Raw genomic sequence first — 22,409 nt, forward strand, 5'->3', positions numbered from 1 at the left:
TGAAAATAGACCTAAGCTAGTCATGTGGGAAAATCAAAGTCCAATTGAGGCCCACTAAATGTGTCATGCAAATTATTTTATTGATCAAAGGACAAAATTAGTTTAATTAAACATCTTTTTCAAAGAATGTTAAAGCCTTGGTGTATTATTTATCGGCTGTAGGAGACGAAATGACAACACCCCAATGCAGTACGATACGTTGAGTCAAGACTCGGGCGGCAGCAAAGCCAACTTCAAAATCTTTGGTATGCTGTCACGAAGCTATAGTTGAGAATAAAATTAGAAATCGTGGACCCATCGGTATATATTTTCCTTACTTTGCAAAATAATCATCTTTAATACGTTGAATAGGTCTACTCAGTTCTAATGTAATTTATTTCAAGTATAGCACCTTTGAAATGGAAATGTTATTTATTGTTAAATAAATAATCTGACACCTGCATATGGCAATATTTCCATAACGATCAATGAATTAAGAAACTACGCCAATTCTTCGTTGGCCGTCTGTACATAGATAAGCAGACTTGACCTGGGACTTACCAACATTACTTGCAAATATAAATAAAAGGTAAAAATATGCTAAGGTGGTCCGACAATAAGATACGTTTGATTATGTATCAGTCATCTTCAAGGTTCTCGAAAGTAGAACAGTACAATAGGTAGTACTATCGGCCTAGCACTCTAGGACTTTGTATGCTGAATGTAGGACTTTATCCGATACTAGAAACTTGTCTTTATTTGTTAATAGTACTAGTTATGCTACAGAGCAAGATAATAAGAAACGTCTATAGAACTCAAAAGTCAGGGTGTACAGTTTAGAAGGTAGTTCAGCAAATATCCATCGATCTTATACGTAACCAGGTGCAAAAAGTAATCATTTCGCTATTACAATTTTCGCCTCATCTGTTCATCTACGTAAAAATAAGAATATCAGAATATCGACACAGAAAATAAATCTGTTTTTTTAAATGATACTAAGAGATACGATTGAAGAATCATGAATAAGATATAAAAACGTTTCCTTTTGCTTTCGTCCTGACATGAGAACCATTACAACTTGGTGGGTGATGTTTAACGCATATAGCGATTGCTTTCAGTATGCGACTAACCATAATAATATAATAATAATAATTCATGTATCTCTTTCAAGAGGCTATCCTGAATCTCACAACGACCGCCGTCATCAATCCAGCCAATCACGTGACCGAAATTCCGAACGGACGAAAAAGAAAGTAAATAAAAAAATGGAAAAACAACTCTCACTTTCGTTCTACCTTTCTCATGGCCATGGACACGTGATGGGCATAAAGTGGTATCTGTCTTGTTTTTGCTATCATATTCAGAGGCTACTGTGCTGTATAATATGCGGAATAATATAATCAGAATGCATTTTTTATCACTTCTTGTCCACTTACTTTCATGTCCTTTCTTCTCATTGGCAATTCTCCTTAATTCTCTCGCGGATATGGTTCTACTAGCCGGCAGTTGGTTTATTGAGTGTGATTTATCAGTCTTTGGCGGACTACGTTTCATGAATTTATTGAATGTTTTGTTGTTTAATTATAACACAATACTGTATTGTAGATTCCACCGTTATTTCTGATATTCTAATTATTCCACTTGTTCTTCATATTTCGGTCTTAAGTTATTTTTCCATCAACATAACTCGCGTTACCACTAGGTATAGGCCTACGTACACCTGTGTCACGTGAATTTAGATTAAATTCTTCTTTTAGAGAAAGTAAGTGTACGTAAAAAGATACAGTAGTACTTAAATTATTTTAGGATGTTCTTGGCCTTCCAAGGACGATTTATAGTATCGACTAGCAACTTAGCCATATAAACAGGTGAAAATGTCAGGGGTTCCGCAAGGTGTTAAGCGGATCCCGTTATTTTAAAACCAAACATGAGAATAAATTGTTTACAACTGCAAGATATCGTCATGGACATATAGTGGAGTTTCTTATACTAGGCCCATACAGCGGTCTTCAGTAACTCTGTGGACAAGATGCTCTGCCAGCAGTATCGATCGCTTAATTGTTTTGTTTGTTTGTATGGTGCTTTTACGTTGCATGGAACCTGTGGTTATTCAACAATGGGACCAACGACTTTACGTGACTTCCAAACCACGTTGAGAATGAACTTCTATCACCAGAAATACACATCTCTCACTCCTCAATGGAATGGCCAAAATTCAAACCGGCGACCACCGAGGTTGACTAATACCACACCAACCACGCCGCTGAGGCGCTTGATCGCTTAATTGGTCTCTCGTCACTTCGTATTACAACCTAAATTTCTCTACACTGGTTATTTTTATTCAAAATTAATCTTCATTTACTAAAATGAGTTCTGTTAATATGCGTGAAACCGTTTATGTAAGCAATCTCAATGCCAGGAATTTTTCTTCAGTACATTTATAATAAAAAGGGAACCACAGTTTCAATTCATTTTCAGAAGAAGACGAGTTGAACTGAAGATGTAGAGAGAGGGAGGGGGGCCGGGTGGGGGGAGCGTTATCACCACCAAAAAATCCATAATTCGAGTATGATAATAACGCATGATTCCAATAACCGACCGTCATATTCCCATTACATCGAAACCCTTCTCTTCCAGGGACAGCAGATTTTACCCTCAAGGAGATCGAGATATCCAGTTTGGCTTTTCTCCATTTTTTCCAGCTGCCATCACCTTGTACTTTATGTTAATGGCTTCAGTTATGCCTTCACCTCTTGAAAGGTTGAGGCGGGCGCCGATGTATTCGGCGGGAGAGGTATATACAACTGCTATATCATGCTAATGGCTTATAGGTTGTTTATACAGGGATGTCTTCCAATGTCGTACAGTAAGTTCCAAGAGTGAAGCGACAAGTCTCAGAATTGATCGTATTTCTTTAGAAACTCGTGGAGTTGTCAGTTAGTATATCTATTCCAATTATTGTCATCCTATTTATCTGATAATATGTATCAGTGATTAACTGTATAAGCGCAGAAATTATTTCCCCCAGTGAATGATCAATGTTAGTTCAATAACTGTTTATTAAAAAGAAAAAAAAAAAAATTCCACATAGAAACATCTGCGGCTCTCAAAGTGTGATATCAAGTTTCACCACAGAGTGGCAGCAGGAACTGAGTGCATAAGCATTGGCCTAATATTTGTAAATTAACTTTCTACTGTTATAGCGTTATATCGAAAGTTGTTATGATTTCTTTTGATAAAGCGCAGAGAAGTTTAGCATCTGATTAAATGAAATATATAAGTTATATGCGCGCTTAGCATTGGTTACATGGTTAGGCCTATTTCAAGAATCAAGGAAATATATTTTCCAGCTTGTTAGTTAATAATTTCATCGAATTTCTCAATTGTGCAAATTTTTGCATGTGGAATTGCGTTCAATGTCGCACCAAACAAGTATTTTCGTAGGTTTCCACTTTTTTTTTTTTCCAGCGCAGCATAAGTGAGACTATTCTTGTCCATACGATCCGGAGTGTGAATATGTTTGGCGAGCATTATTTTAATTCGAGTATCTCCTGTTATGCTCTCTCTCTCTCTCTCTCTCTCTCTCTCTCAGGACCTTTTTATCTAGTCAGGAATAACCAGAGGTCTGTTTTCAGAATCAAGGACTAGGCCTATTGGTCATGCTCGGCTGCTTCTTTATATATATATATATGATATATATATATATATATATATATATATAATATATATATATATGCAATAAACTCATAAATTTCTGTTATACAACAATGTTTGACTGGACTGAACTGATTACCAGTTGTCCGTGGAAATATGAATTTGGGTGATATCACTCTCTTATGATACGCCCACTTACGCAAATTCAGTCTTAAATTTCACGGTTGGGATATGATTCGAAGATTTTGAGGTAAAAGGTTGATGTGAATAAGGTGGAGTTAGTATTGTGGGTAGAGGTAGAGGTAGAGGGGGGGAGGGGGTTGGGATCTGTCGTCTTCCTACTTACCAGGTGGTGATATTACGGGTGTTCTGGTTGATTGCGACCGTCTTTCTTTTTTTTTTTTTTTTTTGTATAGCGAGTCTGTTTCCCAGGTGCTAAGGCAGGTCCTGATTTCGGTCCTGAAGGTTCTATCTTTTCCTAAATAACAGAGAGTGGCCCTGCATCGTAAGCCTTGCAATGCCCGGAACTAGGCCTAGTCACCTGAAGGTAGCAGCAGCACTGCTGCTGCAGCAGTTAGAGCCTTTCTCGAAGATGGTGTTTTATGCTCGGTCCTAGAAGCTAGAATCAGAACTACCAACAACACCCAACTTCTCTATTGAATCTAGGTGCATTCATGGTTGATTATGTTTAATGTTGAGGAGATTTTCCCTTTACATTATTGATACTTGCATGGTTTCATGTATCTTCGCTAAAATAATTGATAATACACTATAATATTAAATATTTGTTTCCACATTGCTCGAAATATACATTGGTAATGTTGGTAATCCTGTGTTGAACGAGAATTTCAAATTGTTTCGCTTCTATAGTTTAAAGTAATTACTATACTTTAAAATAATTACTATTACCGTAATTTTTCGTATGATTGTTATAAATATCATAGATTTGACATTTGTGCATCATATGTTAGCTTTATTTTGCTTGATAGAGCTTTCACTGTAAAAAAAAAAAAAAAAAAAAAAATTCAGCTACGAGTTGTAGTTGCCAGTTAGTGAATTTCGAACGAAATCCTCTGAAATTTGTCGCTTCACTTCTGGAACTTACTGTACACTGTGATCTGGGTCATATTTTTCATAGATTTGTCATTAGCTGTTCGATCTGCGTCGGATTCTGTTTGTTTACTTACTTATTTATTTATTTACTTATTACCAGTGTTTTTAGATATGTTAGAACCTTTCTAGGAGATGTAGTGATGGCAATTTGAAACTCATACACAGATAGAGAGAGAGAGAGAGAGAGAGAGAGAGAGAGACTTTGTATACAAGAACACAAACCTGATCATTCTCAAAGGTTTCCATAGGCTCGCACTACTATTGCGCAAAACCTACATTAGGTCTAGTTGACGATTCTGAATCATTGCTCTTTTTTTTCACAATAAACTTTCTAAATATATGTTTTATGGAAATCCCGTCGCTGTAAGTTGCTTAATCCTATAGAGAGAGAGAGAGAGAGAGAGAGAGAGAGAGAGAGAGAGAGAGCGAGAGAGAGAGAGAGAGAGAGAGAGAGAGTAATAATAATAATAATAATAATAATACTTTATTTCCAATATATATACATTGGGTTATTATAACATTATATACGAAACAACATATAGTGATTATCTTGATATTTCTCTATTTCCTTATGATTACATTAAAATTTAACATTTACATGAATAGTGCTTTATTTTATAGAAATTATTTGACTAGCAACTAAAATACATTTGGTACACTACTTGCATTAATATGACTTTAAAATAGAAAAAATAATTTAATAATAGTAAAACTCATTAAAATTCTATACTGGGTGCAAAATTATAGTAGACACCATAAAACATTGAAAACAGATATACATATATAAACATAAAACCCCAATCCACAAGTTTCTAACTTAAAAATCTTGTAGAAAACATATATTTCCTAAGATTTGCTTTAAAAAAAGTTGTCAAGATTCGCCGTTGTTTTCAATGACTCAGGTAGGGTATTATCCACATCGTTGGTCCTCGTACCGTAAAGCATCTACTTCCCAAGTCTGTGGTGTTCTCGGTATATACAGGTCATTGTTTTGTCTCGTTCGTCTGTCCCTACCAGCTCCAACTGTTATAAACTTAAAAAGCCAAATTGGTATTAAACTTCGCATAACTTTAAAAACTCCTACACAAATGTCGAATTTAATCCTTCGTTCAACATTTAGCCATTCTAATTTATCTAAAATTGGTGATGCATGGTCATATTTTTTTTTTGGCCTTACCATCAACTACTTTTGCCGCAAAGTTTTGTAGTTTTTGAACCCGTTGTAATTGTTGTTTAGTAGTAGTTCCCCAAATCTTTAAGCAATAATTTATTATGCTCAGTGCAAGCGACTGAACTACCATCGCCCTCATGTCAATATCGAATCTGTCTTTAATTCTGTATATATTAAAGGTTCCATTTACTTTCCTACATATTTCAGATACGTGTACATCAAAAAGCATGATATGGTCAAAATAAATACCTAGATTTTTTACGTGTACACTTCTTTCAATTTGATGGCCATTAAAGTTTAGAACGGTATCTAATGGGATCTGTGAATACATATTTGCCTTGTACCAATGAAAATTATTTTAGTTTTTTTGATTCATTTACATTTAACCATTTAGTTGAAAATATCGCAGTCCTGCTTCTAATATAGCTTCTGCCTTTGTGATGAGAGTAGGTATATCATTTATACTACCTCCAATTAAAAATTGACTGTCGTCTGCATATTGTACGAGAAGATAGTCTTCTAAAAATTTTGCCATATTTTTTGAAGTAGTCCTGTATAAAAACTGCCATATCATTGATATGAATAAGAAAGAGCACGGGGCCTAAAATAGAGCCCTGGGGGAGGGACTCCAAAATGTACTTGTTTACGAGAAGAGATGGTATTATCTAGTCTGACTATTTTTGAAAAACGATTTTGTAAGTAGTTACTAAACCAAAAAAGAATCTATTTTCATTTTCCTACACTTATTTAACAAAATTTGCGTGGCTAACGCTATCAAATGCCTTTTGAAAGATCTAACAATATGAGTAAGTTTATCTTTTGATTGTCAATATTTTTATATCCTTTCCGATAGCTTAAGTAATGCCATTTCAGTAGACAGGTGAGGCCCTAAAATCCATATTGTGTAGAGGACAATAATTTATTTTGTTCAAAGATATTCAAAGTAATTGAATTGTTACTATTTTCTCTAATATTTGACAAAATGGGAAGAAGAGATATAGGTCGGTAGTTTTCAACGTTTTCTGGGTCGCCACTCTTGTAAAATGGTACAACATGAGGCAGCTTCCATCCATCTGGGTAAATACCAGTTACTATTGAGGTATTGACTATTATTGTTAAATAAAAGGCTATTACAGGTAACGCATCTATAATGAAACGAAGGGCTATTTCCATCTGATCCTACTGAATTTGTGTCATTTAAATTCTTAACTGTGAGAATAACTGTATTAACATCAACTGGCTGAGGTCTAAAAAAGCTAATCACATCTTCAGTTGATTCGTTATTTACGGGTATCTGGTCTCTATGAGTTATCATGAATATTCTCTTGTGATTTCTCATAAGCCGTCTTTCCAACGTTCGATAAAAAATTCATTAAATTCCTCAGCCTTTTCTATTTTTATTGGTCACAATGTTTAATTATAATGAGAAGAAAAGAGAGAGAGAGAAAGCATAACGTTTGCGGATATGACAGAATCGATAGAAGAATGCCTTAGTACCACAAGCTACAGATGCTGAATGCGAAAGGATAAAGCAACAAGTGTATTATAATAAATCATCAGGATTTGTATTTATGCGGTTATGCTGCATTCATGTCGCAGGCCATGTTGGAGAACTGACATTTTCTTCAGGTTATGTTATGTTTTGTGTTTCACCCAACCTCTGATCTAATAGACTATAGAACATAATGTAGGCTACGGTCTTGTAGAATAGACCTAAATGCTTTAGTCTATTAAAATGGCTCCTAGTTGACGCAGAGGATTTCGGCGAATTCGTGAAAGCGGCGGTTTGGGGGAGGGGGCAAATGCAACAATGGGCATTGCAGCATCATCCGAAAAGTATCCAAGATACATCCATGTCATAATGGAGAAAGCGGAATGAGTTATGAGGGAGAGAGAAAGAAGGAGAGAGAGAGAGGGAGTATGAGGAAACAGGAGCAACGAACACGATTCGAGAGAGAGAGAGAGAGAGAGAGAGAGAGAGAGAGAGAGAGAGAGAGAGAGAGAGAGAGAGAGTATATAAGAGCTAGACCCATAGCATTTGACATGTCAGTTTCCCGCCATGATCTTTCAGGTAACGATATATGTGGTTTGTTTCCGTTCCTATAGAATTATTCTCTCCTTGTTTAGTGACATTGGCGCGACCATAGTTTGTGCCTTAGCGCTTTTAGGGTTCAGTCGGTGTGCGTCTTGCAAGACTGTGGTAGTCAGTGCACCACACTTCGTTCAATTTAAAGCAGTTGAACGAATTCCTTTTAAGAATTGCACAGACAACCATAATTCCTACTTTCAAGAATATCTGTATCAATTAGGAAAGTGACATAAATATTTATATCAATGATTGATATTAGTTGATTTTATTTCATATCACTGTTACACGTAATATTTTTGTTCTAATGGAAATTCTATATAAGTTAACTTTCTGCATTGCCTTATTACAGTGAAAGTTCTTAAAAATTAAACAGTATCTATTAAACCACTAAGAAATATGACCATTATTGTAACTATAATATAATCTTAATGGATAATTTGCATATATATTCCGCCAATCTCCTACATAAACGCAATCTTTGTATTTACACTGACATTCCAGTCATGAATCTTATCACCAGCTCATCAGATTGTAACAATTTTAATTGCCACAAAATTGCTTTTCATAAAATCTCAGTCTATTATGTCATTCAAGTGACTGACTCCTCCCTCCTTCTTCTTCACAACAACAACAATCCCAGGTACTACTTCTGGTCACTGCAGTTGCTGCTGCACCTGTGACAGATTCTCTGGATTATATCGACCCCAACCCTTCTTATTCCATGTCCTGGGAAGTCAAGGACGCGTCTACTTACCTAGACAAGTCCCACAGCCAAGTCCTCAGAGACGGGACAGTGGAAGGGCAGTACTCTTACCTGAGGCCTGACGGTAAGCTCCAGGTGGTCACCTACACTGCCAACAAGGACACGGGCTTCGTTGCCAACGTGGAACTGGTGGATGTGATGCCTCCATTCGGCGAAGCTGGTAACCCTGCTTCTTCTGCACGCCACGCAAGTCACAATGGCAGGTCATTTTCCCATTCGAGGATTGACACATCTTCTGGTGTTAGTGCCCTGGGTACAGGAAGGTCCCTCCATTCTGGCAGTTCAAGTGTTGGTCACTCCGTCACGCCCCTGCCACACCTGAACAACTTCGGTAGCAAAACTCTTGAACAAGCAAGGACTCACACAGTAACAACAGCACCAGGTCTCCATAACATTAGCCCAAATGCTCAGGCAACTTTCTTCCAACAATCCCCCGGAAATCAGCCTTCGGTTTTGACGCCTGCCATCCACAGAGCTGCAACAGAAACCTCTTCTTCTTTCAAGCACAACATTGCTCAGAATGATTTCAGATCAGTGACAGCAGTACCCGTCATACATTCTCAAAAACCAGTTGCCACTCTTCATCGTTCTTTCCCAGTTCTTCCACAACCAGCCAGCTTTAGCAGAAGTTTTTCTGGGTCTTCAGATCACTCAAATGTAGAAAGCCTACGATCTGGAGTAGCCCATGTAACATTCAGCTCACCCACACACCAGTATTCTTATCCTCTTGATGGTGTTACCTCAGTAAATTGACAACATTTTCAATAAACGTGTTCACTGTAAAACTTTGTTATTGTTCTTGTTAAAGTCTTGTAATCTCTTCAGCACAGAGAGATGTTTATGATTCTCCCCGTGTGTCTTGTTTTACATTACCTGTAATAATAGTGAAATGAACAACTAAATAAATTATTCAGAGCCAGAGATAGCTCTTAATAAACCAGTGGTACCATCCTTAATATCAAGTTTATTGTTTGATATCTGTTTTCAACATAAAATCAGTGTGGGTTTTGGTAGGTTTTTGTTAGATCAGATCTAAAAGCTGCTCTCAAAGTTGCAGTTCACCAGAAATATTCTTGTTACACATCCAAATCCACTTATCAGGATGAAATGGACAACTATAGTTTGTCTTTACTGATATAATCAAGAAAAACTTCCTTTTTCATATTATGAAGAAGGCTTCTTGGTTTCATTGGGATCTGTTTGATCAAGCGACTGGTATATGATGTGATTTCAGTCCTAGTCTGTCTAACTAAAGTTAGTCATGGGCACATTAACCTCCCACTTCTACTTATATACCCCGTGGAGTGCCCAACAGCCATTTACGGTTGCAACCCCTGGTACCCAAAACAACGCAAGAAAGTCAACGCAGTTGCTACTCGCAACACTGCTGGTCAGCCTAAGCTGCTAGTCACAACTACAGGTTAAAGATGAGTTGATAAGTGATGGTTGTATATATTTTCCTAATTCATGAATAATAAAGATTCTAATTTGATTATAATAGCACATTTTTTTCAATGTTTATAACTAATGATGCTCAGTTGACTCCACATAACACTTGTTGTCTTCAAAGTCAAGATTTTTAAACTAATTTAAAAAATAATGTTGTAACTGGAACAGACTACCAGTGTACAGTACAGTAATTTATCTACAGACCGCCTTCCTAATATCTGAATGGTAGACAAGGTTGCAATTTTACCTCTTCAGTGTTTTCTTGAAGGCCCAGACACATAATTTTTCAGGTCTTAGCTTCCTCTGTAAGGTCTCCTAGTAGATGAGTAGGATGCACAAGTTGTCCTATTGTGTCCTTACTAATTCCTGTCTGGAATGTCTCTCTCTAACTCGGGGAGGCATCTTCTTTCTTGACAAGACAGAGGCAAAGGCTATTTAGCTGATGTAGTATTCACCAATTTTGTCCCTATTGTGTCCCCGTTAACTATTCCTCTGGAATTTCTCTCTCTAACTCGGGGAGGCATCTTCTTTCTTGACAAGACAGAGGCAAAGGCTATTTAGCTAATGTAGTATAACTTCTTACTTCCATCTGCTCTGTCACGTGGTACCTTTCTTGTCTTGTTTCTACAGGCCCTATCTCAGTTACTGCTCTGCAGATTTCAAGGAGTAAGTTCCACACCTCTTCGGGTGTCCTTGTAACATCCCCTCAACTGTCATGCTCAAGAACTCCATTCCTGATTCACCTTTTCTTAGATTCTGTAACCTTTTTTTCCTTCTGTTTTATTCCGTTAAGATAAAACTAATTTTCCCTTCTAAACTCTGTCTAGTTTCATTCGAACCTGGGCTAGATCAAGGCACTGGGTTATCTAACCCTTTAGCCATTGAAACAAGAATCACGAATCAGAACTGGGCGGATGACTGTACTGACGAACTGAACATAGTATACAAGTTAGACTGATAAGCTTGCGTTGGCTCAGCCCCCGGACATCCAAATTAGCGTAAAGAAGGATTTATCCAGAATTATTTTATATATATTTTCCCTTTCACTCGGGTAACTTACCTGATGAAAGGGCTATTGCAGTAGATGGGTCATCCTGTCATTGGTAAACAAGACAAATATCTTATAAGGTTCCAATAATTTTGCAATTTGTCTGGTGAAAGGAGGTTAGCTGAAATGTGATGTTGTGAGAGCTTAAGACTCACATTTTGTTACATAGTTTCATATTAATCCAATGGATCACTAGTCCTAGTATGTATTATAGGCAGGTGATTTGTATTTAAGGTGTACTATAGGTTTAAATCTTTTAAAAAGTATCTTCTTAGGAACACTAGGATTAGACGAAATTCAATTCCACTTTAGTTGATATCAACTTTTCATTCATTCTCATGTAAAGATTGCTGTCGAATTGCTTGATAATACAAGGAATAGGCTACTTCAGTATTAGAAACTGTTATACTTGAGACAAAACAGATAGGTAACTTCACAGTCTTTTAAAATCCCCGTGATGTACTGCATTTCCAAACCATTTTTTTTTTCTTAGCAGGAAGCACATCAGTGAAATCAGTAAGAATGAACTGAAATTTGCATCTGGAGCATATTCATTAAAAAATTATTTTCAATTCAAACTACAACAACCATTGTATATTTTTTATTCACGTTCTTCTGAGCCACGTGAGACATTTCAAAAGGAAACAAGATGTATTTGGGTCATTATAAAAATTCTGAGCAAATTTATGTTATTCAGTGTATCATAGCAAAATAAAATTACTTTCTACCAATGCTGCTGCTGTATATGTACATTAACTGAATTACTGAATAGCAGAGAGGAGTTGTAACTGCAGGAATATTGGTAAAAACTATTCACAAAAAATAGAGCATAGGCTCGCACAGATAATTGTCTATAGGCCTACACATCGTAAGATCATCTACTCTTCAGACAACAACGTTAAGAGGATACGAATACTGATGAGTTGGTGAGTTGAAGGACACGTGGGCTACTCCCGAATTCGTGCTGTCGCCGTTGAAGGGAGATGAACCTAAGAAACTTCGGCCTCGACTGACTGGGGTTGGCTGGCCTGGAATGGGAAAGGGACTGGAAACTACAGAGCTTGTGGAATGGACGACTGGTACGGGTGTTACGGTACTCGCCACTGTGAATCCAGAGGACCCACTGTTGAAATTGCCCAGGTGTGACGGCGATGATGAAGTATGGCCGACGCTTGAGGAGGAACCCCCGCTATTGAGGAGAGATTTCCCTGTTGACAGGAAATCCAGACTGGACAAGGAAGAAGAAGAAGAGGAGGAGGAGAAAGGATCAAAAGTTGATGATCCACCTGACGTCAGTGACCTGCCATTAGCAAATCCAGGATGACCTGCTTCGCCAAAGGGCTCCATCACATCCTTGACCTCCATGTTGGCCACAAAGCCCGTGTCCTCACTGGCCGTGTAGGTGACCACTTGGAGCTTACCGTCAGGCCTCAGGTAAGAGTACTGTCCTTCCACTGTTCCATCCTTGAGAGTTTCTCTGCGGGAACTGTCGAGGAAAGTGGGGCCGTCCTTGAGTTCCCAGGCCACTGAATAGGCAGGATTGGGGTCGACGAATTCGAGGGTCTCGGGCGCAGGTGCAGCTGCAACCACACCGGCTAGAAGTAACACCTGTTGGTGGACACGATCTCTCAGAATTTGGACAGAGACTGTTTTCTATCTGGTGTTAAATTTGCATATAATAACTATGATAGATTAATAACGGACAATAACTTAGACAATTACCTAGACTGAGTATATATCTTTAACAAACAAATAATTAGCATTTCTTAGTGTAATACTATTTTTCGTTTATCTGGTGACTGAGAATATAAAGTAAAATAACTGACAGTAATATATGACGATCATATCTCGTGAGATAGCTAATAATAGACTGAATTAACAGCTAAAACTTTTAACATGAAACTGACCCATGATTTAACTTCTCGATTTCCCTTACGAAAATCATTTTCTCCGAAATAGGAGTAGCACTGACTAAGAATATTACTGGAACTCGGTTAACAGGGAATACGCGACTAGATAAGAATAAATTCCATAGATTCTGCTGACAGAACGAATTCCTGTGACGGTGATCCTGTCTATTTTGCCAATGACTCTATAAAAAAACGTCTCGTTGTATGGACACATTCTCTCTTTATACAAAAATATTCTCTCATCTTACCAATATACCCGCACTTTCACCGTTACACGAGTCCCTAATCATCATGAGGCTAGGGACTCCAATATTCCCTTTGAATATTCGTCAAAAGCAACGCTTGGTTCTCGCATATAAAAAACCAATAAATCAATAAAGGCGTCCACATTTGATAAATCCTTCACTTTGCAATGGCGATGAGAGTATGATAGTGACAATGGTCCTGGAAATATGTTGAAGATGATGAATCGCAGAGCCAACGAAATGGAGGAGCTTATATTCACCTGAACGATCATGGCGGGATAAGTGGTTGAGAATATGCTAGGACCTAGGGCTTATATACCTCCTCTCTCTCTCTCTCTCAATGGCGTCAAAAGAATAAATAAGAGAAACAAGACACAGGCCCCCAAGCTGTAACATTGGTCTAAGGAATCCCTAAACCCATTGCTTTCATATCCTCTCTCTCTCTCTCTCTCATTAAGGTCATTCTTAGGCTCCAAGTCACAAGCGCATTATGCACAGTAGCGGGTGACAAGTATATTTTAGCTACATTGGGGCGGATGGAGGTATGCGAGCACTTTCATAATGGCTTGGAAAGACGTTAATATTATGGGCGTCCGTGATTCCTTCGGCAATTTCAAGCGCTTTTTGCTTTGTGTGTGTTTGTGTATGTATGTGTAAAACGCAAAGGATTGTGGGTATACCCTTGATGTAACCTTGAGTTTTCACTGCTAAAACTTCTTTAATAAGCTATCTGGAATTCTGTTCCCTTGTAAGTACTAATCTAATTTGTTTGTGCTTTCGTCCTAATTTCTCCTGGTGCAAAATCTTGCTTTTAGCTGCTCTCTCTCTCTCTCTCTCTCATTATTTCACTACTCACGCTTTTCACTTGTACCCTATCTCTGACATTTCAGTTCACATTTCGTTTTATTCTGCCATATTTTTCGTATGCAAATGGCCTTTAGAGGGGGAGTTAACGCGTGAATAAGTAACCTGAAGAGTCTCCATAGGCCTAGCAGAGATTTTTCACTGCATTATGCAATTCGAGTTATCCACGACTATGCTTTATTTACAGTCGGATCTTTGATCATATATTTTGATATTCACTAAAATCTGGTTGGTTGAGAACATTCGTTTATAATCTGAACCATACGTAAATTCTTAAATAACAAAACTACGTTAACTGTGAATATTATTATGGCCCCAGTAATGTCAAAAAAGAACGAAAGAATGTATTTAATACCTAAAAGCTTCAGGACGCTTTAAGAAAGGAAAACAGCCAACCAAAAAACACCCAACTGCCTTGACTGAAATACAGATCCGAAGAATGGCTTCTTTGGCCCCAGTGCCTGGGCTTTTGCCCTAAAACTCATACATCCATCCATCCGATGAAGTGTGTGTGAACAACACTGAAGTATAGCTAGCAACAAAATATCGCAAGAAATTTGTGCTGTTTGCTATGATAATGAAATCAGGACAGGACTCGATGATCGAGTAGCGAGAGAGAGAGAAGAGAGAGAGAGAGAGAGAGAGAGAGAGAGAGATGGTATATAAGCCCTAGTTCCTAGCAATTCTCAATCACTTCCCAGCCATGATCGCTCAGGTGAAGATACTTATACCATTTTCTTCGTTCTGTGACTCGTCATCATTAACACCATCATCTTCATCACCATCTTTCCAGGATCAGTGTCACTGTCATCACCATTCCGAAGTGAAGGATTTATCAAGTGTGGCCATCTTTACTTATTTATTGATTGTTATTTTTTTATTTAATGCAGTGAGTTGTTTGGGATGATAGTTAACGGAGATGCCTGCGTCAGGAGCCGTTTCAAAATGCTGTTTAAAATTATTTTTAAAAATTTGTCTTGCAATAACCGAAGGGAATATTGCTTCTAGTGAAATATTACAGAGATAATTCGAAAGTCCTTTTAATTTACTTTAGTCATGCTTACAGAAACTTGGTTGTAAAAGCAGGACTTTGTTTTGCAAATATTAACTCGTGTAGTCTCTCAGGGATGTTGCCATTACAAGCTATGAGTACCCATTTGGAAATATAGTTTTATTTGTATCTTATATTTGAGATCATCAGATGAATTGAAGAAGTTTATTAGACTGAGAAATGATAGGTATTAGATATAGGCATACACAAAGGTTTTCGCTGTAACTCGTAGAAATTCTTCATAATTACTTAACATTCTTGTTAAGGAAATTTGTAGCAAGTCCGAATCAAGCCACTTTCTATGATAATTATTTGTTTGTTACAGAAATATTTCAGTGTCTTAGACTTATAATTGCTAAAATGTTATTGAAAAGTATACACATTCTGTATCTTTGTACAGGAATTCCTTCACCTCCTTTTACTTATTAATATTAATTGTGTATTGTAAACAAATTTAACACCAGATAGAAAACAGTCTCTGTCCAAATTCTGAGAGATCGTGTCCACCAACAGGTGTTACTTCTAGCCGGTGTGGTTGCAGCTGCACCTGCACCTGCGCCCGAGACCCTCGAATTCGTCGACCCCAATCCTGCCTATTCAGTGGCCTGGGAACTCAAGGACGGCCCCACTTTCCTCGACAGTTCCCGCAGAGAAACTCTCAAGGATGGAACAGTGGAAGGACAGTACTCTTACCTGAGGCCTGACGGTAAGCTCCAAGTGGTCACCTACACGGCCAGTGAGGACACGGGCTTTGTGGCCAACATGGAGGTCAAGGATGTGATGGAGCCCTTTGGCGAAGCAGGTAATCCTGGATTTGCTAATGGCAGGTCACTGACGTCAGGTGGATCATCAACTTTTGATCCTTTCTCCTCCTCCTCCTCCTCTCTTCTTCTTCTTCTTCTTCCTTGTCCAGTCTGGATTTCCTGTCAACAGGGAAATCTCTCCTCAATAGTGGGGGTTCCTCCTCAAGCGTTGGCCATACTTCATCATCGTCGTCACACCTGGGCAATTTCAACAGTGGGTCCTCTGGATTCACAGTGGCGAGTACTGTAACTCCCGTACCAGTTCCCCATAACATCCATTCTACTCCCTCATCAACTCAGTTTGTCCAGCAGGTCCCAGGAATCCAGTCTTCCTTCGTACCACCTTCTCCAATAGTTCATCGATCTCACGGTGAAAACCCTCCAGCTTTCTTGTCCAGAGATGCTCAGAGCGGCTTCGTACCGATCACCTCCCCTCCCGTCGTCCATTCCACAAGCTCTGTAGTTTCCAGTCCCCTTCCCCTTCCAGGCCAGCCAACCCCAGTCAGTCGAGGCCGAAGTTTCTTAGGTTCGTCTCCCTTCAACGGCGACAGCACGAATTCGGGAGTAGCCCACGTGTCCTTCAACTCACCAACTCATCAGTATTCGTATCCTCTTAACGTTGTTGTCTGAAGAGTAAATGACCACATGATGATGAACATGAGCGTTTCTGTATGAGCCTGTGCGCTGACATTATGTAGGCGTTGTGTTTTTTTTGTGTGAATAGTTTTTACAAATATTCCTGCCATTTAAAATTCTTCTATTCAGCAACGGAGATTCAGATGTGTAATGTCCAAGATAAGTTTCAAATCAGTATAACGAAATACGTAGCAGGAGTACAGGTAAAAGGCTATTCTGTTATTTTATTTATTGTTTAACAGAGAATTTCTCAATTTGTCTCGGCTTATCTCCCAAGACAGTACATGTCAAATGTCCAACATGTATTGTTTCTTCAGTTCCAAAAGTAAATTTCAAACAGTAGCCATATTGTAAATATGAGTGTAGTTTAACTATTGTTTGTAAATAGCCCAAACTTACGTTATTACATTAAAAACTAAGGTTCTGGATAACACATTCTGATTGAAATAATTATTACTTTAAACTCATATTGTACAAAAAGCTGTAACTACAGTATATATGAATAAAGATAAAATATTAATGCATTTGACTCTATTTTATTTTAATTTATGCCATCAAGGACTCACTTGCTTTAGAAAGATAACGGAAAAGTCAAGCTAAAAAGCAAAACTAAGGCCAGATATAAAGAAATTTTGTTACAACGAATCTTCTAGTGATTTAGTGCAATTTTAATGGCATTTTAAATTATTGTTTTGCCCCGACAAAATTGTTAATTGGCTATTTAACTCAGTTTTAACGGTGCGCAGTCATTAATGATTGTGAAATTGACGATAATGACTATTAAGGACCTTAATGGTGGTTGTAACGATCATTAAGCCCTTAACAGTCACCTGCGTTGACAGCTGTAATAGTAGTAGTAGTTGGAGTTGTCCTTTGTAACGGTTCTTCCGGAATCCCGAGCAGTCAGCGAAGAGTTCGTGACCAGTCGAGTGCAGAATACGTTTATTTACTTCCAATTAGTTTTTTTTTCTTATATAAAGCTTCATTTTAATATAAAGTTTATTTTAATCATTATACTGATATCCTTTCGTATGCGCATGTTGACTTTATACTTTTCTTATTGATCATACAAATAAAAAAAACTGTAATTGGCAAAAGCCGATAACAATATATTTTTTTTATTTAGTTACTCAATCTTCCATTTTTGCTTATTTTCTCTTCTACTTGTTTTTGAATTTTTTATGAACTTTGGTGATGCTTTAAATAAGAAAACCCGAAGAAAATTAGAGTGAAAGGGGAAGTGCGTAGGCCTTAGGCCCAGTAATCCGTGTTTAATCAGATTGATCATGAAAGGAAAGCGAGAAAAAGAGTCGTATATTTACGTACCGAACAGAGCAAGTACTTGTATATATAGGCTACACATAATAAACTGGTAAAGGATTAAGAGCGATAGTGATGATGATAATTACCTTATCAAAGAAAAAAAAGGGGACGAGAAGTTAAGCGGATTGACCCTGAAAGGACTGCGAGAAAAGGAAGCCGTACACATAAAACGTTCATTTACATACTAAATGTCGCACGTACGTGCATGTAAACACGTCATACGCAGTTAAATAAGTAACAACGATGATAATGATAAGTAACATGACGAAAAAAACAAATAGAAGAGAGAAATAAGGTACTTCAACAAACTCAATTCGAAGGGCCGTTTCATTTAAATACTAAATGGTGCACGTACGTGCATATATATGTGCGTCATATTACGTCACAAACAGTTAAATAAGTAATGGCGATGATGATGATAAGTAACATAAAGAAAAAGAGAGAAGAGACAGAAATTAAGCAATAAAACAACCTCAATTCGAAGAGCCGTTACAAAGGTAACGGTACATCGCGCCTGTCAACCGAACCGCGCAAATTTGTTTAAGTGTGTTTGTCAAGTGTCGTCTGTTTATTTATTATTTTAATCCAGTTCGTCGTCGATATTCAAGTGCAATATGTAAGTATGTTAAATTTAAAGTGATTTTACGACGTTTTATTATAGTACCTAGCTAAAGTAGGATAAGGAAACGGGCGTAGAATAGGCCTAGCTAATAAGGCCTACTAGGTACTAGCTACTTTTGATGGCGTTTTGAATTTCTTGCGCCCTTGGCTTCGTAGGCCTACTAGAAGTAGACTGGGTGTATGATATTCAAAATTAAACATTTTAGTAATAGAATTCTAGCGTAGGCTATATAGAACAATTGAAAATGGTAGATCTAGGGTACTTATGCTAGGTATCCGCGGCGACCTAGACTATGGCAGTTGCTGTTCTACCTACCTATGCAGTTTTACCTACTGAACAAGAATTTTAAGTAGCCTAGTAATACTAATATTTATTCGGACGACTGTAATTAACCCCCCAGGGGCCAGTTACTAAACACGGCAAAATACATTGGACGCCCCAATCCCTAGAGGATGTCGTATCCGCGGTTACGTTCCTTGCAGTCTGTGCGGACTACCTAAGCCTAGTATATACTACTAGCTATCTAGGTACTTCTGTAGAAATACCTAGGTGGTATTTCTACAGAAGCAGTCCGCACGGACTCCAAGGAACGTAACCGCGGATACGACATCCACTAGGGATTGGGGCGTCCAATGTATTTGTTTCGCCGTGTTTAGTACTGGCCCCTTGGGGGTTAATTACAGTCGTCCGAATAAATATTACCTAAAATTCTAATTCAGTAGGTAAAACTGCATAGAAAAACTGCAACTGCCATAGTCTAGGCTGCCGCGGATAAGTACCCTAGATCTACCACCTAGGTAAGTACTAGGAGCTAGCTACTATATGACCAGGTATAGGTACTAGCTGAGTAGGCTAATTATCAACTTTCGTAGCCCTACCGTAAGCCTACAGTAATTCATAGGTCATAGGCCTATTGACCTGAATGCCTGGTCATATAGTAGTAGGCCTAAGATAGGCCTAGTATTGTGTGCTAGGTATCGTTTTAGGTCATTCTAATAGTTTTAGATCAACATACGGTAAACAACCGAGTGGACTGTCGAACTCACCGACTACCGCGGTTTTAGTCACCCTCCGAAAAAGTACTTTAACACGTCCTGACACCAGAGATGGTCATCAGTTATGAGATGTTGGTGGTGATAGCAGGAGCTCAAGACCTCTACTCTCCTTTCGAAGTGAGTATTTTCTCCAAAGTTAGAAATTAAGGCCATATTTTAAGATTTAAACAGAGGGTAATGAAAACTGTGCCAATGCAGTGCACACTACCCAAAAACGCTTTTGAAATTTTTACTTACAAATCAAAAAGTTTAGAAGATTGACGCCTTCTCAATGTTTGCGGAGTCGCTTGTGTCAACAAACTTCCCATTTCTTGTGCTAAATCCGCACACCACTTGTACCCATAGATGCTGAGGCACTTTCATCACAACAATCGTAACCCCGACCTCTAACCAGTACTTATCCAATGGAACTACGGCATTCTTTGCAGCATTTTGCGCTCTTCAATTGTTTATCAATGTTGTCAGTTGGTATGTGTTTACCCTCCAAACTGGGTATAAGACTTACACAAAACCGGGGAAATAAGTGAAATTAGCAGATCTATTTGTAGTATATATACATATTACAGCAATTTTATCATTACTGCATTACTGTGACAACTAGAATTCATGGAAACAGTTTGTAAATGCATCGGCGTATGTGTGAAGCTCCACTAGATTGGAAACAATGAGTAATTTTTTCGCCGCATCGTCTGCTCATAAGTACATCAGAAATATTTTTAATTTTTTGGGGTTAATTTGGTTGCAAAAAAATGGATAATAGACATGAATTAAATAAACATTTTGAAGTAACAAAATAAAGTTAAACTAAATAATGAGTTAAGTAAACAATTAAGGGAATAAAGCTTTGCACCTCAAACACTGCGTACTCGTGTGCTGCCTGTAACTGTGTTTGTGGAGTGAGCGCTTAGGAACCAGGAACAGCAACGTAGTTCAAGTGCAATTAGGAGTGAATTAAGACCAAAACGTGTATAATAACAATCAAATAAGCACTGTGGAGTTTCAGCTGTGATGGCAGTAAGGATAAAACCACTGATTACAAGATAAAAATGAATTTCAGTTCAAACCATGGCCCCGAGAATAAAAAGTTTCATACTTTCACTAATATAGGAACAAAATGTTGTTTTATTGTGCTGATTACAACTGCAATCTTGAGTAAGATCAATAAACGTTACATATATACGCTAATATTGTTCAAATGATTGCTGGGAAGGCTGGGAAAGATAGTGAATTGTCTGTGGTTAGAACGGCCAGTCACGCGACTGACACCATATTGGATTTCAGAATTGCCTTGAAAACATATTTTACGAAGAGCTCACATGCTTATTTTAGTTCGTATGGGGCTTTCATATATCACATTATGTTGAAACTGCAATCTTTTGAATGGTATGCTTAAAGATTTAATTATATTCTTGTTTCACCAATTAAATATCGAGTGAATAAGGCCGAGCCACACAATGATGATGGATCGTCTGCGGTTGTTTACCCTACAAGGGAGGGTAAAGCCATTAGGCCTAGCCTAGAATAGGCTAGAAAGCATCTTAGGCCTATATTTTTCAAAGCAGGCTATCACTTTGGTTCTTGATTCCTCAGCACTCAATCCACCCATCATAAGAGCAACACATAGCTATTAGCCTATAGGGCTTGGTATCACCTTTTTCACCTTTTATTTCTATTGATAATACTTATTTACCTAGGCCTATTTCTATCATTGAGTAACAAACTATGAGCAGAATATGGAACAGCACTACTTAACAAGATAGCCTAGGCTAGGCCTACAGCCTCTCGTCGTAACTTGACTTGACCTTAAGTCGCTTGTTCCACTGCCGGTGTTCCGTTGCAGTGAATCCTTATGTTACGCTTCAAAAGTAATCTGCTGTAGGCTTAGAATTTCAGATGCAAAATATTACTAGATGTAAGATGTTACATTTAATTGGATTTTTTTTTCCAGGTTTAAAATGTTATTAGTTTGGAAGGAACTCTCATAAATGGGCCAAGTGCTTCAGAATGAGGAAAGATGATTTTTAATTTGAAGAAGTCCGTATGTCATTCACCATGGATCCTGCCAGATGCCAAGGTGTGTATTTTTTTTTTACAGAGCACCAGTAATATGGTTTGTCACAGAGGATAAGTTCAGTATGGTATGTCATGGAATAATTATCAGAGTAATAACCCTACAGTTTGTCAGAGTAACAGTACCTAATATGGTTTGTCGCAAAGTATAAGTTCTTGGACTATTACCCTTGTTTTTCAGGTGATGCTCGACGTCACAAGTTTTTGGGAAGGTTTGCAATCCCTGTGCAACCATGTAAGATGACAAATAAGGGCCACTCCTCCTCCTCCTCCGTAAGAACACTTTTTATGAGACCTGCAATTGAAACACAAGATGTGCATAAGTCACCTAATAACCAGCCCTTGAATGTGAGTCGTTGGTGGTTGCTGCTATGTATTTTTTTTTTTTTTTTTTTTTGCAGTATTTATTCATGCTATTTATTTCATATTGTGCATGTTTCATGAAAATGTGTTGTGAATATTCAGTAATTACTAAGTAGGACTTGGAAAAATTATATCTTAGAAGGAGAGAAGATAATATCATCCAAATCATAGTGAGTTGAAAGGAAAGTGCCTTTATGGTAA

The 22,409-nt window shown here is 37.9% G+C and overlaps 3 protein-coding genes and 1 long non-coding RNA gene across 13 annotated transcripts in view; 3 read left to right on the plus strand and 1 right to left on the minus strand.

The window, feature by feature from the left end:
* The window catches only part of LOC135200978 (glutamate receptor 1-like), a 111,541-nt gene extending 107,367 nt beyond the window's left edge, over nucleotides 1-4,174 (minus strand). For 4 of the 5 annotated variants that reach the window (XR_010311412.1, XR_010311415.1, XR_010311413.1 and 1 more), the window contains exon 1: nucleotides 3,980-4,174. The gene's annotated coding sequence lies outside the window, so the exon portion shown is untranslated. The remainder of the gene's footprint in view (nucleotides 1-3,979) is intronic. The other variant, XM_064229764.1, reaches the window with a different exon arrangement.
* Nucleotides 4,175-8,727: 4,553 nt separating this feature from the next.
* Nucleotides 8,728-9,522, plus strand: LOC135200646 (uncharacterized). The gene has a single exon (XM_064229252.1). It carries the CDS (start codon nucleotides 8,728-8,730, stop codon nucleotides 9,520-9,522), a length of 795 nt encoding a protein of 264 aa, XP_064085322.1.
* Nucleotides 9,523-14,908: 5,386 nt separating this feature from the next.
* On the plus strand, nucleotides 14,909-17,299 carry LOC135200980 (uncharacterized). The gene is made up of 2 exons (XR_010311416.1): nucleotides 14,909-15,000; nucleotides 15,850-17,299. It is a non-coding gene; the product is annotated as an uncharacterized LOC135200980 (long non-coding RNA).
* A 1,189-nt stretch (nucleotides 17,300-18,488) lies between these two features.
* LOC135200981 (uncharacterized) overlaps nucleotides 18,489-22,409 on the plus strand; it is a 121,785-nt gene continuing 117,864 nt past the window's right edge. For 4 of the 6 annotated variants that reach the window (XR_010311420.1, XR_010311417.1, XR_010311418.1 and 1 more), the window contains exons 1-3: nucleotides 18,489-18,714; nucleotides 21,724-21,849; nucleotides 22,027-22,193. Coding sequence is in view for 2 of the 6 variants with exons in the window: in XM_064229770.1 (XP_064085840.1) it covers nucleotides 21,816-21,849; nucleotides 22,027-22,193 (201 nt within the window). In the remaining 4 variants the exon portion in view is untranslated. The remainder of the gene's footprint in view (nucleotides 18,715-21,723; nucleotides 21,850-22,026; nucleotides 22,194-22,409) is intronic. The other 2 variants (XR_010311419.1, XM_064229769.1) reach the window with 2 other exon arrangements.

Source organism: Macrobrachium nipponense, chromosome 27, assembly GCF_015104395.2.
Source record: "Macrobrachium nipponense isolate FS-2020 chromosome 27, ASM1510439v2, whole genome shotgun sequence".
NCBI classification, from domain to species: Eukaryota; Metazoa; Arthropoda; class Malacostraca; order Decapoda; family Palaemonidae; genus Macrobrachium; species Macrobrachium nipponense.

What these genes read in the sequence shown, in the direction of transcription:
- LOC135200646 (XM_064229252.1), top strand. Translation starts at nt 8,728, where the DNA reads ATGTCCTGGGAAGTCAAGGACGCGTCTACTTACCTAGACAAGTCCCAC.